The 14,526-nt window shown below is 42.4% G+C and overlaps 1 protein-coding gene across 2 annotated transcripts in view; it reads left to right on the plus strand.

The window, feature by feature from the left end:
* TUBGCP6 (tubulin gamma complex component 6) overlaps positions 1-14,526 on the plus strand; it is a 53,200-nt gene that overhangs the window by 3,850 nt on the left and 34,824 nt on the right. For both annotated transcript variants that reach the window (XM_089684555.1, XM_089684564.1), the window contains exons 2-5: positions 7,597-8,409; positions 11,334-11,497; positions 12,554-12,764; positions 14,230-14,403. In XM_089684555.1, the coding sequence (XP_089540681.1) occupies positions 7,666-8,409; positions 11,334-11,497; positions 12,554-12,764; positions 14,230-14,403 (1,293 nt within the window). In that variant the 5' untranslated portion in view covers positions 7,597-7,665. The remainder of the gene's footprint in view (positions 1-7,596; positions 8,410-11,333; positions 11,498-12,553; positions 12,765-14,229; positions 14,404-14,526) is intronic.

Raw genomic sequence — 14,526 nt, forward strand, 5'->3', positions numbered from 1 at the left:
GCCTGATGCTCCCTTCCCCCTGCACAATCCAGCGCTCCAGTGAGCATGGGGAGGGACAGTCTCTGCTCTCTGCTCAGAGTGGCTGTGAGAACTCGGAGGTTATGTGATTACTGAGTTCTCACACTTGGAGGTGGTGGGGGACAGATTCTGCATCTACCTAGGTAAGTGTGATTTAAAAAAAAAACAAAAACCCATGCCATACTTTCATGCTTTGGCAATAAAACCTGGAAGCTGCACCAGATTTTGCACTTTCCAGTTTTAGTAAACAACCCCCTATGATTTCATCAGGGAAATGCCCTCCTCAAAAAAGGGGGAGTAAAAAAAATCCAGTTGTGAGAGGGGGAGAAGTGTGTAAGGCCTTGTTTAGACTAGCGGTTGAGGTCATTAAAAACATGCGGTTAAGCCGTGTTTTTTTGGACCTCCCAACTGCCCCTGCTTAAGCTGCTATGGCAGTGAAAGCGGTTGATTACATGCTGCAGTTGTGATGCTTTGTGCATGTGGAAAAAAACTATCCAATATAGTGCAACCAATGGGTAGCAAGCCCACTAAATGTGACCCATTCAAGTGAATGGGGAAGCACCACCAATGCCCTGCAACCATTGCAGCATGTTTTTTTCAGCACAATGGAGTTAAAAACAAGAGGTGTCACATCGGAGCAGGTTTAGATGCACATCTAAACTTAGCCTAAGGGTGTTAGGTGGATGGGGAGGTACTGCTTTAATGTGACAACCAAAATGTAAAACTGGTACCAAAATTACAAAATATCATGGCGGATATGGAGGAGGACTTTTGTATGTTAATTTCTTCATAAAACAGTACTGATGTTCTGCTGTTCTTGCCATATAGCATACCTACACATTATTGCAGACTCACCTGACTGTTTGTTCTACTCCAGTGCTGCCTCCATCATCTGCTGGTGGTCTTCTAGATTCCCATCAATCACTTTTGGCCATTGGGCAGCCACTGATGATGTAACACACACCTGGCTTCATTCTCTGCCTCTGCCAGATATTGGGAGTATACACTGCACTGTGCATGCACCGCAATGTACACTGTAAAAAATAGCTAGGAGTTGCGGTGAAAGAGGTTTTAGCTGAAAGACATGCAAAGTCTCTCTAGAATATTTTTTCCCTTCACAAAATTTCTGCATTAGTTTGAAGTTTACAAATGATTGATATCTAGATTACATTACATTGTTAATATTTCAATGTTTTTATTAAAAGAAACAACATATAGAGTTACAAAATTAATAAGTAGGAAAGTCAAAAATCTCCAGAAAATAAATGACACCGGTATTAAATAAAGGAATGAGCGAATCGGACTGAACAAATAGGTGCAGGATCAGCCAGGCCCTCTGGTGTAGTCTACAGACTAATGCCCCATGTACACAGGACACTTCTGAACGATGGAAACTGACTGCTGGAAAATGTAGGTTAATAAAACGTGTTTAGCCGCGTTTGCATAACACGTTTATGCGTGTTTGCGTTTAGAAGTGTTTTTTTAAAGATAAGCACAGGAGAACCTCCCAAATGCCCAGAATGCTCTGAAAAGTGGTAAATTTATTAACTATTTCAGACTGTTTCAGAGAAATACAGAGAGTAGAAGCAGAGAGAATAGTATATGTTGAGATTAGCCTAGGTGTGAGTTGTTCATTAACATTTCTTTTGTTTCCAAGGGGTGGGAAAGGTATCTGGTGGAGTGAGTCATTAAGGCAACCTGGCAGGGGGTCTTCGTGAGGAATTTGAGGTGTGAATGGTCATTAACCTCCCTGGAGGTATTCCCGAGTATAGCTCGGGGTAAAGTTTCAGCACCACAAGCGGTAGCCCCAAACTACACTCTGGAATATCTTGCAGCGTTGCTCCGGGATCCCTTCTGCACTTACCTTGTCCTTCGCTCCCGCGATGTCCCCCTGCAGCGTTCCCGGCCATCTCCTCCTGCCGATGCCAGCATCTGTCTTCAGGGTTCCGTTCCCTGCGACATCGGGACGTACAGGGGACGTAACCGGCGGGAAATTAAGAAAAAGTCAAAAAGTGACATTCACTAAATACACTAAAATCACATAGTAAAACATTACTGTCTCAATGCATTTCACATACATTTTGTCCCTACTGCTTTGTCCTGTGCCCTGCCTGCATTTTTACCGTTCTTTCTGCCTGAAAACTGAGAAACGTCCATGGCGTCCAAAAAGCGTCCCTTTAGGTCAAAAGCGGTTTTAGATCAGCTAGAGCAGTGTTTTTCAACCTTTTTTGTGCAAAGGCACACTTTTTTCATGAAAAAAATCACGAGGCACACCACCATTAGAAAATGTTAAAAAAATTTATTGAAAAACTTTTTGACTTGAGGGCCGCAATGGGTTCATATATTGGACCCGGGGGCCGGACCAAGAGTAGATGAATGATGTGTATGTGTCATCCATAGTAAGTATAGTAATATTCCCCCATAGTAAGCATAGTAATTAATCCCCCATATAGTAATTCATCCCCCATAGTAATTCATCCCCCATATAGTAATTCATCCCCCATAGTAATTCATCCCCCATAGTAATTAATCCCCCATATAGTAATTAATCCCCCATATAGTAATTCATCCCCCATAGTAATTCATCCCCCATATAGTAATTCATCCCCCATAGTAATTCATCCCCCATAGTAATTCATCCCCCATAGTAATTAATCCCCCATGTAGTAATTCATCCCCCATAGTAATTCATCCCCCATATAGTAATTCATCCCCCATAGTAATTCATCCCCCATAGTAATTCACCCCCCATATAGTAATTCATCCCCCATATAGTAATTAATCCCCCATATAGTAATTCATCCCCCATAGTAATTCATCCCCCCTATAGTAATTCATCCCCCATAGTAATTCATCCCCCATATTAAGTCCCCAAGCCCCCCCTGTGTCAATTCACTTACCTTTGCTCCGCGCGTTCCTCTCGCCGTTCCGGTGTAGCATGAAAAACTGTCTCCTATGAGGATCTGTCCCCCTCGACGTATCTGCGCATGTGCCAGTTTCAGGTATTAGCAGCCGATCGCAGATACGTTGAGGGGGACAGATCATCCTGACAGTATCACGCTCCGCGGGCCGGATTAAAAGGTCCGCCGGGCCGTAGTTTGCCCATTGCTGTTCTAATGATTGGTCTATTTGTGAGCCGAGGCCACATGTTACGGATGAAATTGCAATTTTTCCCACGGCACACCAGACAATATCTCACGGCACACTAGTGTGCCACGGCACAGTGGTTGAAAAACGCTGAGCTAGAGAACAGCGATAGTAAATTAGAACCACTTGCAGAATTGAGTGATAATGATTTGTGGGGAAATTCGTCATCAGACACTGAAAATGATTTTGCGACTAAGCTCAGTGATGTGCGAACTTGGCGCTATATTTCAAATTTCAGTGTTTTTAGTTTGATTACATTATTGAATTCAATTTATTATTATATTATTTTTTATGATTATTAAATTATAATTTATGATTTTGTGTTTCAAATTTTATCATACCCGGGATGTTTACTAGACTCTTTTTCGGACAGATTTCAGTGAGTTATTCCTGTATATTGCAGGCCTACAATAAAAACGACATATTTCCATGCACAAAAAAAAACTTTTTTGAGCACAGAAATACTGACATAATCAGACCGCTAGGGAGGTTAACATATCTTTTGTTTCCAAGGGTGGGCGAGGTCTGAGGTGTTAATTGGTCATTACAATGTGTGACAAGCTTGGTCCGGAACATCCTGTTTTCAGTGTTTTGTCCATTTGAGTACCTAGAAAATGCTTTGCATGCATTTTTCATGATGAAAAAAGGCTCTGGAAAGCACCGGGAACTGGAAGAGTTAAAAAAAATTTCAAAGTCTTATAAACGCGATTTTCCGCATTTAGCCGCATTTACAAGCGTTTTGTGTTTGAAACGCTGATACAATCGACTGCTGAACCCAAGTTTTCTGCGTTCAAGAAAACGACTGTAAACTCAAATGCCTGTAAAGGACTGTAAACGAAGATGTGTACATGGACACATAAGAAAACATTAGGGTGAGTTCAGGGGCTGCTGAAAAAAACACTGAACAGCTCCTAAACGTGAGTTTATCAGTTGCAGTGTACATGAGCCCTAAGAAAACAAAACCGCAACAATAAACAGGAATCAAATGCAAAGTGCACAATGAATAACAAATAACTATAAGCATAATCAACCTGTAGTCAGACACCAGCACATAATATAGCAAATTTAAATTGTCGGAATCAAAAAATGTAAATAAAAATAAAGAAGAAAGAAAAAGAGCAGAAAAAAAGGAAGTAAAGGAGGGTCAGCCACGAACCCATTAAGGAATGGAGAGGTAGTGAATCCATGGATCCCAAGTACTGTTGAACTTTGAGACAGTATTATTAAGAATACAAGTGAACTTGACATTAATCATTATCCAATGAAGTTTATTTTTGACATAATCAAGTGGTATCACAGATCACTTCCAACTTTTAGCTAACGTAATTCTAGCAGCCGGGAGAAAGTAAAGAATCCGTTTGACCGATTTCTTGGAGATACCCGAGGGTAACTTGTCAAAAAGTTATGCGGGGACCTATGATTATTCACTCCAGTCAATGTATAAATAAAATTAAATATACAAATCCAAAATCTAATTACCACAGGACATTGCCACCAAATATGGCACATAGTTCCCTCCTGCCTACAGTGCCGGAAACAGGACGGTGACGTGGTAGAGTACATTTTCGCAAGGCGTGTAGGGACCAGGTACCAGCACAGGAGTGTTTTATAACTAGATTCAATAAGTGTAGTATCAATAGAAATTTTGGACTATGCATAAGCCGTATCTTGTCGATCAGTTCTAAGGCGACATGCAAGTCCCATTCCCACTGCATCATATAAGGAAGCTTGGTTGTTGGATCAATAAGGGAAGTGTATATATAGTAGATAATCAACCTTTCAGTATACCATAAACTCGATGAGAGTTCGAAAGTGGTGAATATTAAAGGTTCCGTTAATGGTTTAAAGCGGAGTTCCACCCAAAAGGGGAAGTTCCACTTTAAAGATTGGTCCCCCGCTCCCCATTAAGGATTGGCACCTTTGGGGAGCGTGGGGGGGGGGGCGAATACCCGAATTTGACAGGTACCCACTTCCGATGCGATCACCTAGGCAATCAGAAACGGAAGTTGTCCTCCTACCCTCCCTTCCCAAAGTCTTGTGGGACACATGACAGGTCTTCCGAAGACAACAGGTCCATTAAGGAAGCGCAGCGCTACTCACGCATGCGCATTGGGCACCCGGCTGTGAAGCCGCAAGTTGTCACAGCTGGATGCCCACACTGAAGATTCCGGTGCCTGGAATACAGGACGGCTGGTGAAACGGGCTGCGGCGGGGGCAACGCTGGATCGTGGGACAGGTGAGTGGCTATTTTTTAAAGTCAGCAGCTACAGTTTTTGTAGCTGCTGACTTTTATTTTTTTACAGAGTGAGTGGAACTCCGCTTTATGTTTGGATTGGATAAAGGACACAATTTGATTATATCGAAAGATTTCACTAGGGGGTAGTTGGTGCTTATCTCGAACATATGGTGAAGAATATAGGCGATCCCCATCTAAATTGTCCCCGATACGTATAAAGCCCTTACTGATCCACCACTGAAATAAAGACGTGCCAAGCCCAGGTATAAATTCAGGATTACAAAAAACAGGAGCTAAATGTGTATGGAGGGAATATAAGGAATTTACGGATGCGAAGGCTGTCCCGTATTGTTAAAGAATAAGATAATGTAGGGCATAAAATGGGAGGACGCAGTCGATTGGGAAGCCACATAAGAGAGCCGATAGCGTAAGGATGACGAAAGGGCTTCAATACTAACCCATTGGGGTTAAGGACCCTTGGCTGTAGTGTAGGAGAGCTGCATTATCTGGGCCGCATGGAAATAGGTCAAGAGGTTGGGGGAGTCCCAAACCACTATGTTTTTTTTCTGGGAATACAATGTTGAACCAATAGATCTGAAAAGGTTTTATAATATTTATGGAGAAGACCATCAGGTCCTGGTGATTTATGAAGAGCTAAAGTTTTAACAACTTGCTGGATTTTTTCACTAGTGATAGGTTGGTCCATGAGGTCTCTATGAGCCTCCTGGAGAGATGGGAGAGTCAAAGATGTAAAAAAATGATCAATAGATGGGGAGGCGTTTTCTCGGGGTTGACGATAAAGGTCAGTATAAAAGGAATTATATTCTTTAAGAATTTTTCAAGGTTCTTGGGACATGTGACCAGTCGATAATCTAATTTTAGGGAGAGCTATATGAGAATGCCGGGGAGATAGTTTACGTGCCAGCAGGAAGCCTGATCTATCCCGCCACGTGAAAAATTTGTGGTTTGCCCATCGTAACTGTTTCTCTGCCAAAGTAGTGAGACATAAATCAGGTTCCGTGCGGGCAAGGTCAGGTTTAGCCAACAAGTCCGAGTCAGGGTTTTTTTTATGTTGGGCAGCAACAACACTCTATGCTTTGGATTAAGCCGAAATCAATTCATCACAAGCCCTTTTAAGTTGGGAGGATAGTTGAATAAGAAAGCACCTAACTGAAGCCTTATGGGCCGCCCAATTTATAGCAGGATTTGTGTCCTCTGCTTTATTTGTTCCAAAATAGAATTTCAGATGAGTAGAAATATCAAGACAATAGGATTCGTTGCTCAAGAGAGATTCATTAAGGCACTAATGAGGGTTAGCCATCCTAGTCGTCAAGGTAGAGACAGTCTTAGCAGTGAGCAATTTAGGTAGCAGCCTCGAGAGGAGAAACACATGATCAATGCGGGAATAACAATCATGAGCTCTAGAGAAATTAGAACAATCTCGAGAAGTTGGATTAGCCTCCCTCCAAGAGTCGACCAAATCATAGCGAAACAATAACTGAGCAAACTTGCGGCTCTGCCTGGATGGGGACCTAAGCATGGCAGCACGAGACCTGTCCAATATCTGGTCTAATACTAAATTAGAATCTCCAGCCATTATAACATCGCCCTCAAACTCTGAAGCCAAAGAGCAGAGTAGGGATTGGAAGAACCCCACCTGATTAGCATAAGGTGTGTAATAGACCAGAAAGGTGACCACATTTTCTCTCAGATGCCCCTTCACCAAAAGATAGCATCCCTCCCAATCCTTAATTACTACATTACATTGTTTAAAGTCATATATTTGTTTCTCTATTCACCTACTGAGCTACACTTAGTACCTGTCTTAATATGGTAGACCTTATGGTTCCATAGTGATTGGGAGTAGTTTGTTAGTGCTCTGAAGGAAGTGTAGTTCAATGTTGTAATAAAATAGAAACCGGGGTTCTAAGAGTGATGATGGTACACTAGAAAAAATAATCCTATGTTTTTATATTTGTTATATCCAACTTTGGCTTCCTGTGGGTGCCATTGTGCAGTCTCCATGCTCAGCTAATGCAGAGTATGTCCTCTATATATAACAATTTGTGGAGTAATTTGTGGCTAAGGAAGTGTCTCATTTGTAAGCCTGCAGATCATGCTTAGGAAGAGTTGTAATACAGTAGCTGTGATATTAAGATTGATACTAACAGAAACCGTTATTTTATGTATTTTAGATGTTGGTTTGCATAACTTCAACCACCACTTGAGAATCCAGGTTAATACTCTCGTAGTGACGCGTCAAGATGAGCAGCATCACTCAGCTCTTTGGTGATTTGTGTGAAGTCCACATGACTGGATTCCCATGGAATATTGGAATAGGCGGCAAAAAGAGAAGCAAGAAACAGACCAAACAATGTCTCAAGAGGCTGGCATATGACACACTGTTCATCCACTTGTTCCAAGAAGAAGCTCGAAAGTTGCAGCAAAGTTCCAAAAAGCTTCCAGTGAAAAATAAAATGCTGCTGTTGTCCTTTAATTTGCGTGTTAGTGACATGAACTCTGAGGCAGACCGACTAGAGGAGCTCTTGGAAACAATAGAAAGGTTTAGTGGGGAACAGTTCACAAATTTGTGTTCTGTTCTTGAGCTCTTGGCAGATCTTTCAGGCACTGGGCCACCCCAAATCCTTCCACGAAAAAGGGACATCTTTAAAAACAACAAGTATGTTGGCAGGAGGCCGCAGTACCAGGAATTTGACTATTATGATGTTAGTGTATTTGAAGCGGACATCGGAACCTTTCTGGCATATGAAGAATTTGATATAAGTAACACTGTCCACAGTACACTTCAGCTCATGGAGGCTGCACCAGGCAGTGGTCTTCCAGCCACAGGCCTTTTCTCTCAGAACTCCACAAGTGATAAATTTGAGAAAGAGACTCGTGTGTCACTCTTTGGTGCCCTTGTTCATACCCGAACCAATGATATGGATATTAAGCTAGATCTGCCACCTGTGCCAGATAGTGCTGACCTGTCTGGGCTTGCCATCAAAGTAAGTATGCAATTTGCTCTGTACCAGTGTGCTTTTGGATAATTCATACAGTCGTCTTCAAAATATATGAGGCAAACCCCACAAAGTAAGAGTGGAATATATTCTATATCTTAAGAAAACTTTACTTCTCAGTGAACTTCAGTGTGTAGTGCAAATGTAGATTGGATGTAGCTCTCTGCAGTTATTTGGTTTTAAATAAACCTGACATTTAGGTTATAGATGACTTTACCAACAGATATCTCTTAGGGCGGGTGTCAGCAACCTGTAGAATGCGATCTATCAGTAGATCGTGGCCAGGTGACTGGTAGATCGTGGTTTGGACTTGCTGATCCGTCATTCCAGTGCATCAAACAGTGCAATGCAGAGGGACTACTTGTAAAGTTTGAGCTGTACTAAGGAACAAGCCGCATAAGCCAATGCCTCTTCTGTAGTGTTGGCTTCTGTCCCATGCGGAATGATGCCAACTGCACTCCACCTCTTATCCTGGCTAGCGGTCTCCAGAGTGGTTCCAGCAGCAGAAAAGAAGAGATCGCCAAGTCACTGTGAAGAAATACACTGGGCATAATAGTATAGGGCTGCTTTCACACTGATGAACTGCTATTTACCCACACTGCGGTGCAGTGCAGTATACCAGCTTTCCTGCCGATTTCCTGTGCTTAGCTATAGACATCTATTATATCCTGCGGGCTTAGTGCATTTTCTGAAAGCGCACAAAAACACCTGAATGCATGTGTTTTGGTGCACTTTCAGAAAGTACACCAAAACTCTATGGAAAGTCACAGATGCACTGCGCTGCACCCGCGGTCCAGGTAAATCGCAGCACCTCAGTGTGAAAGTAGCCTTATAGGGGGCTCAGAACAGTAAGGGTTCATTTGCAGTGTGGGGTGTGGTAAAACCCCATAGTTAAGATGTTTTTACCACCCCTACCCCTGTCTCAATCGCACCCCTTTTAGCTGTACTGGCCAGGGGTGTACACATTTTGCAGCCACAGCAGACAGGAATACTCCCTATCATTTAGCGCAAGCATGAACCATTCAAGTGAATGAGGCTGCTCCACAAGCGCCCTGCAACCTTGGGCAGTACAGCAAAGCACAGTACAGTTAAAGCAGGCACCGTGGTGTTGCTTTCTCACCATTTGCTTTAACCCCTTGAACCGCGCAGAAGCGTGCAGTTGTGGGATTCTTGCAGAGTGACCACATTTACTTGAATAGGTCACAATTGGCATGCAGTAGCACCCACCAAAAGCCACAGGGAGAGTAATTCCTGCTGTGACTTGTAGACCTTTGGATGCTGCCTCATCAGTTAAAGAGGGTAGGGATTGGGTGTGAACGAGCCCTAAGGGTGCAGCTGCTGAATGCAACTAAGGTCTCATTCACAAGTGCAGCAGACCCTGCTGCTCCTCCGAAAATTGATCCCAGTGTGTTTGACAGGTGGTGAGGAGGCGATATGTTGCCTCCTCATCACCTGATGTAAACCCATGATTGTCGATTTCAACATGGTAGTACGGCAATTAGAGGTTTCAGGTGTAAGTAGGCAACACTGTGCCTGGTGATCTTTGACTTCTCCCATGTTGTTCAGGGAGATCTCTACCTCCTTGAAGGTTGCCTACCCCTGCCTTATGGATTTCTGCATTGTTGTATCTCCTTTGAATTTGTCTCCTGTCCTCCACTCTACACCACACACTTAGGACGCCCATAAGGATTAGAGGCCAGTCAGGCATTCAAGCAGAATCTGACCACAGGCAGCAAATCTTGACACCGCTGCAGAATTCTTCATAAACATACACGATCAACTCTGCTAATCTAATTCGCTTATATGAATATAGAGAAACCAGGGTAAGGAAATGGGCACTGCAGATAAAGCATGGGATATTCACCTGACCTGGCTGATTGTGACTGTCATTTTATGTCTTTGTCAAATGGAATATCTGAAACAATAATAACAAAAGAGGGGAGGGCTGTAGAAACTCTCTTTGTTACTAAACATATAGGCCAGAGTTTATAGCTCAAAGTGTCATTAAAGTGTCCTGGCTGCCATGCTGGTTCTCTAGCTTCAGTGCTTTTAGTGTCACTGCACTAGAACAAGTCCGTATCTTCATACTTGCTCTAGATGAGTGACAACAATGTGGAAGCAAGAAGGTCAACATAACAACCAGTCAACTAGCACTTTAAATGACAAGTTAACTTAAATAAATGCACTTTTTTTTGCAGGTAAAAGAAAATGTGCATTTACTTTTTTTAAATTTTTTTTTGTAATAGGACCCTGAAAAGCATTACACCTGTGATCAGCAGATCACGGGTGCCATGCAGGACTCTTACAGACTGTCAGTGTAAGCTATCTGCCCTACATTGTACGGATGCAGGACTCCTACGGACTGTCAGTGTAAGCTGTCTGCCCTACATTGTATGGGCAGGCAGTTTCACACTGACAGGAAGAATCAATGAACTGTCTAGAGCGCTCAACAGCACCCTGGTAGTTCATTGAGAACTACAGGCCAACAGCCCCAAAGGCTGTCAGTATTTGTAGTGTTCCCTTTCGCAAAACTCTGTGAATGAATGATGCGGGCGGAGCCCAGCATGACCACGTTTTTTTTTTTTTCATTTTAATTTTGACAGTGAGCTGTCAAAACAGGGGGGGACCGGGGTGGTGCAGGGGTCAGTGCTCTAGTAACATGTTACACCTTAAATAAGAGTGAACTTATCCTTTAGAAATCAGAGGTCAACACTAGCAGCTGTGGTTTTTCTCTCATGAAAAGGCTTCCTTTTAAGTCATTTAGTTAAGCTGATCATGTGCATTTTTACCAAAAAGACTGAGGTATGTTTCCCTAATATGTCAAGAATACCATTAATTCCATTTAGTTCCTAGTGAGTGTGTTATAACTTATTTCAGTCATGTGAAAATGTTTACTTTTTTCTGCTTTTCAGGTTCCACAAAGCATTGATCAGTCAGAAGATGAGGGTTTCCAATCTGCATCAAACATGACTCCTGATTCTCAGTCAGAACCCAGTGTAACTCCTGACATTGATTTGTGGGAGGCCGTCCTCACATATACCCCCAGTAAACGTCGTTGTTGGGAAAGGATAGGCTTGTAAGTTTTAATGCTATACTATACACATTACAATCACTGTACAATCAACCTTAGAAATGAAAATCTCTACTATGAAATGAAACACAATTTATGAATGGAGAAGATGGAGCTTTCAGTCATCCCCCTGTTCTTTATTTATAGGTTGTAGTTTATTCATAGGAGTGATAGTACAGCTTCAATGTATAGAGGAGTTGGGCAGAATCGGTACGCATAGTCGGGCACTCTTGATGAGTGCTTGTAATAACTCCTGCAGCGCTATTAACCCGAGCTGCCACCTGAGGTTTACAGTGGTGGTGTGGGGAACAGAGGAGGAAATTTTCTACTAACCCTGAAGACTACTGCACAAGGGACACATCCCACTAGTAGCAAGATATATTCCTTATGCTGATTGTTTTTTTTTTTGTACTAAACTTAGTCACTTGTGTATAGTCCATCTAACACTAGCTCTCCACAGGTTAACAACGCTGCTATTCAATTGTTGGCTATGTTGCTCCTCCATAGATACAGTGGAAAAGTGAGCATAGCAACCCTAAAAGGCCCCCTTAGCCGGCTTGAATTTCAAATTCCTGCTGAATTTGGTAAATTCGAGCTTTGGGTGGCCTTGCAAGCACCACTCAGCTCGACAAAAATCACTTTAAATATTTGACTAAGTTGAGTGGAAAAATATTGGCCATCAGGCAACTGCATCCTATCAAATGAGTAAAATGCAAGTTTTGTACACCAGACATCTGAATAGAAAGCATCATATTTGGCTTACAGTACATTAGGAAAGATATCACAGGGTTGTTGACTATGCTTGTTGTGTTTTTACATCTCATGATGCATGAAAGTAGGTTTTTCCCGATCTCTAAATTCTAAGACATATAGATAGTACTTTGAGATTCACCATTTGTCATATATCTTTGCAGAAGAAAAGTAAGGAAACATAACCTGTTACAGGGTCTCTGGGACCCATGAATGAAAGCGATCTTTCATATGACTATTTCTATGTTTTGGGGGTATATGTTACAGGTTAGCTTTGATATGAACACAATACCAACATATTTTCTTCCTTAGTCCTCCAGGTAAGAGAGAAGATCCCTATCTCACAGAGGCCGGCCGAGAAGCATTTGATAAAATTTATAAAATTTACGAGGGAGGTTTGCAGATGCTCAGTAACACAGCTATACAGTCAGCACCTCATGTGATGCTTAAAGAGCCTGAGCTGGTGAAGGATGTTCTCAATGTTCTTATTGGTGTTGTGTCCTCTACCTTCTCCTTCAACCAGGTAAATCATACTCATGAATGTGTCTTTAAGTATCTGTTATGCAAATTATGCCAAACTGGCAGGACTTAGCAACTCATCAATCATGGGCAAATGATGGGTAGACCCTTCCTTGCAGACCCCCAGAACCTAAATGGGAGCAGGGACTGCATTTACTGGAACCAATTCCCTGTATTTTCCTTGTACAGTAGCTGACAGCTAGGTTCTACTCCTCTCCCTCCTGCTGGCATTTAGTTGCTGCAAGAGGAAAATACAGGGGATTGGTTCCAATGAATGCTGCCCCACTGCTCCTCCTATCCAGGTTCGCCATCCCTCTGTTGCCTGGGCTCCCCCTCAGTGCTGCCAGCTTCATCTCATATCCTCTGCTCTACTGCCAGTTGCTGCAGGGGATAGTTTCAGGATGGTGAGCAGGGGAAGGGAACAGTAAATATGTAATTTACCAGTCCCTTTCTTTTCTGAATGAACTCCGTGATTAGTACCGATTACTCACTGTGTTCATGCATAACTTAAGCATAGTAAACTGTGTTTACTATGCTTCAGTTTGTGAATGAACAGCTGTGAAGCTGTGTGCGGCCTTCTGATTGTTGGGCACCAGGTAAATACAACTAGCACAGCTCCTGATGCACCAATGCACTTAAATTGTAAACAAAGGATTCCATTGTGCAGATAGAGAGTTATTTGTATACCATCTCCTGAAATGTTAGCCACATTCTAGTGACAGGGTTTAGGTGTGATAAGCAGCAGTAGCTGCTGCTCTGAGCTCACAGGTGTGGGGTGAGTTGGCCTCCTGTACAGCCCTTGTCTCATGGGCTTGTCAAAAGGTGATTTGCCTGCATAGAGCCTTGTAGAGTCCGTCAGTCCTGCCCTATTGCAAAACGGAGTGCTGAAGAACTTGATGAAGATAAAAGAAAATAGGTTCTGAGGGGTCGTGAGTTTATTTACAATTAATGTGAGTAAAATTGATGATTTTAACTGCAACTCTGTGCCCCTTCAGAACTTTGCAACATGTTGCAACAATGCAGTCCATTAATTTTGAATGGGTTGTTAGAGTACCTTAGCACACTAAAAGAACACATGCCTTTTTTTTAATGTAACACACCACAATGCACAAGCAGTGTGCTCCATTGTCCAGTACTGTAACAGTGTGTTGGGGGACCCGTCAGTACTAGGATACTTTGAAATTTGCTGTACCAGGTGTTAATGCAAAATACATGTTTTTTCTTCTTTTTAATACTAACCTATTGTGTGGCTCTCTGGACATGTTGGGGGGGGGGGGGGGGGTTGCACTTGAGATCCCTTATATTTTTACCAAGATGACGACCAGTGACCTAGTAGGCGGTGTATGCTTGCTTTTTCATATGGGCTGTTTTTCATCTTTTCTCTTAAATATCACTGCATACAGAAACTAGAAAGTTATCAAGAGAAATTGATATTTGTATGTTTATTATTTGCCTTTTTTTTTTTGCAGTCTACTCAAGTCTTTGTAGTTAAGCAGGGTATCTATGTATCTGGAACTTCCCCTGAAAACATAGCAAATCTGTTGGCACAAGTGGCTGAATATGGGACTTACTATACCAGGCTGAGTCATTTCTCATTGCAGTCTGCTCTGGACTCCTCACAAAGCAAAGGCCTTGTATTTCAGGTACTGTGAAAGTTCTAATATTTTTATGTCAGACAACAAATGAAATGCGTTGCCATTTTCCTTACGCTCCACCCCCATTAAGTGAAGAAACGTTTAAATCAAACACTGGCCCCTCCAACCTTG

Source organism: Staurois parvus, unplaced genomic scaffold (genome assembly GCF_062004578.1).
Source record: "Staurois parvus isolate SC_StPar_1 unplaced genomic scaffold, SC_StPar_1.0 ptg000019l, whole genome shotgun sequence".
NCBI classification, from domain to species: domain Eukaryota; kingdom Metazoa; phylum Chordata; class Amphibia; order Anura; family Ranidae; genus Staurois; species Staurois parvus.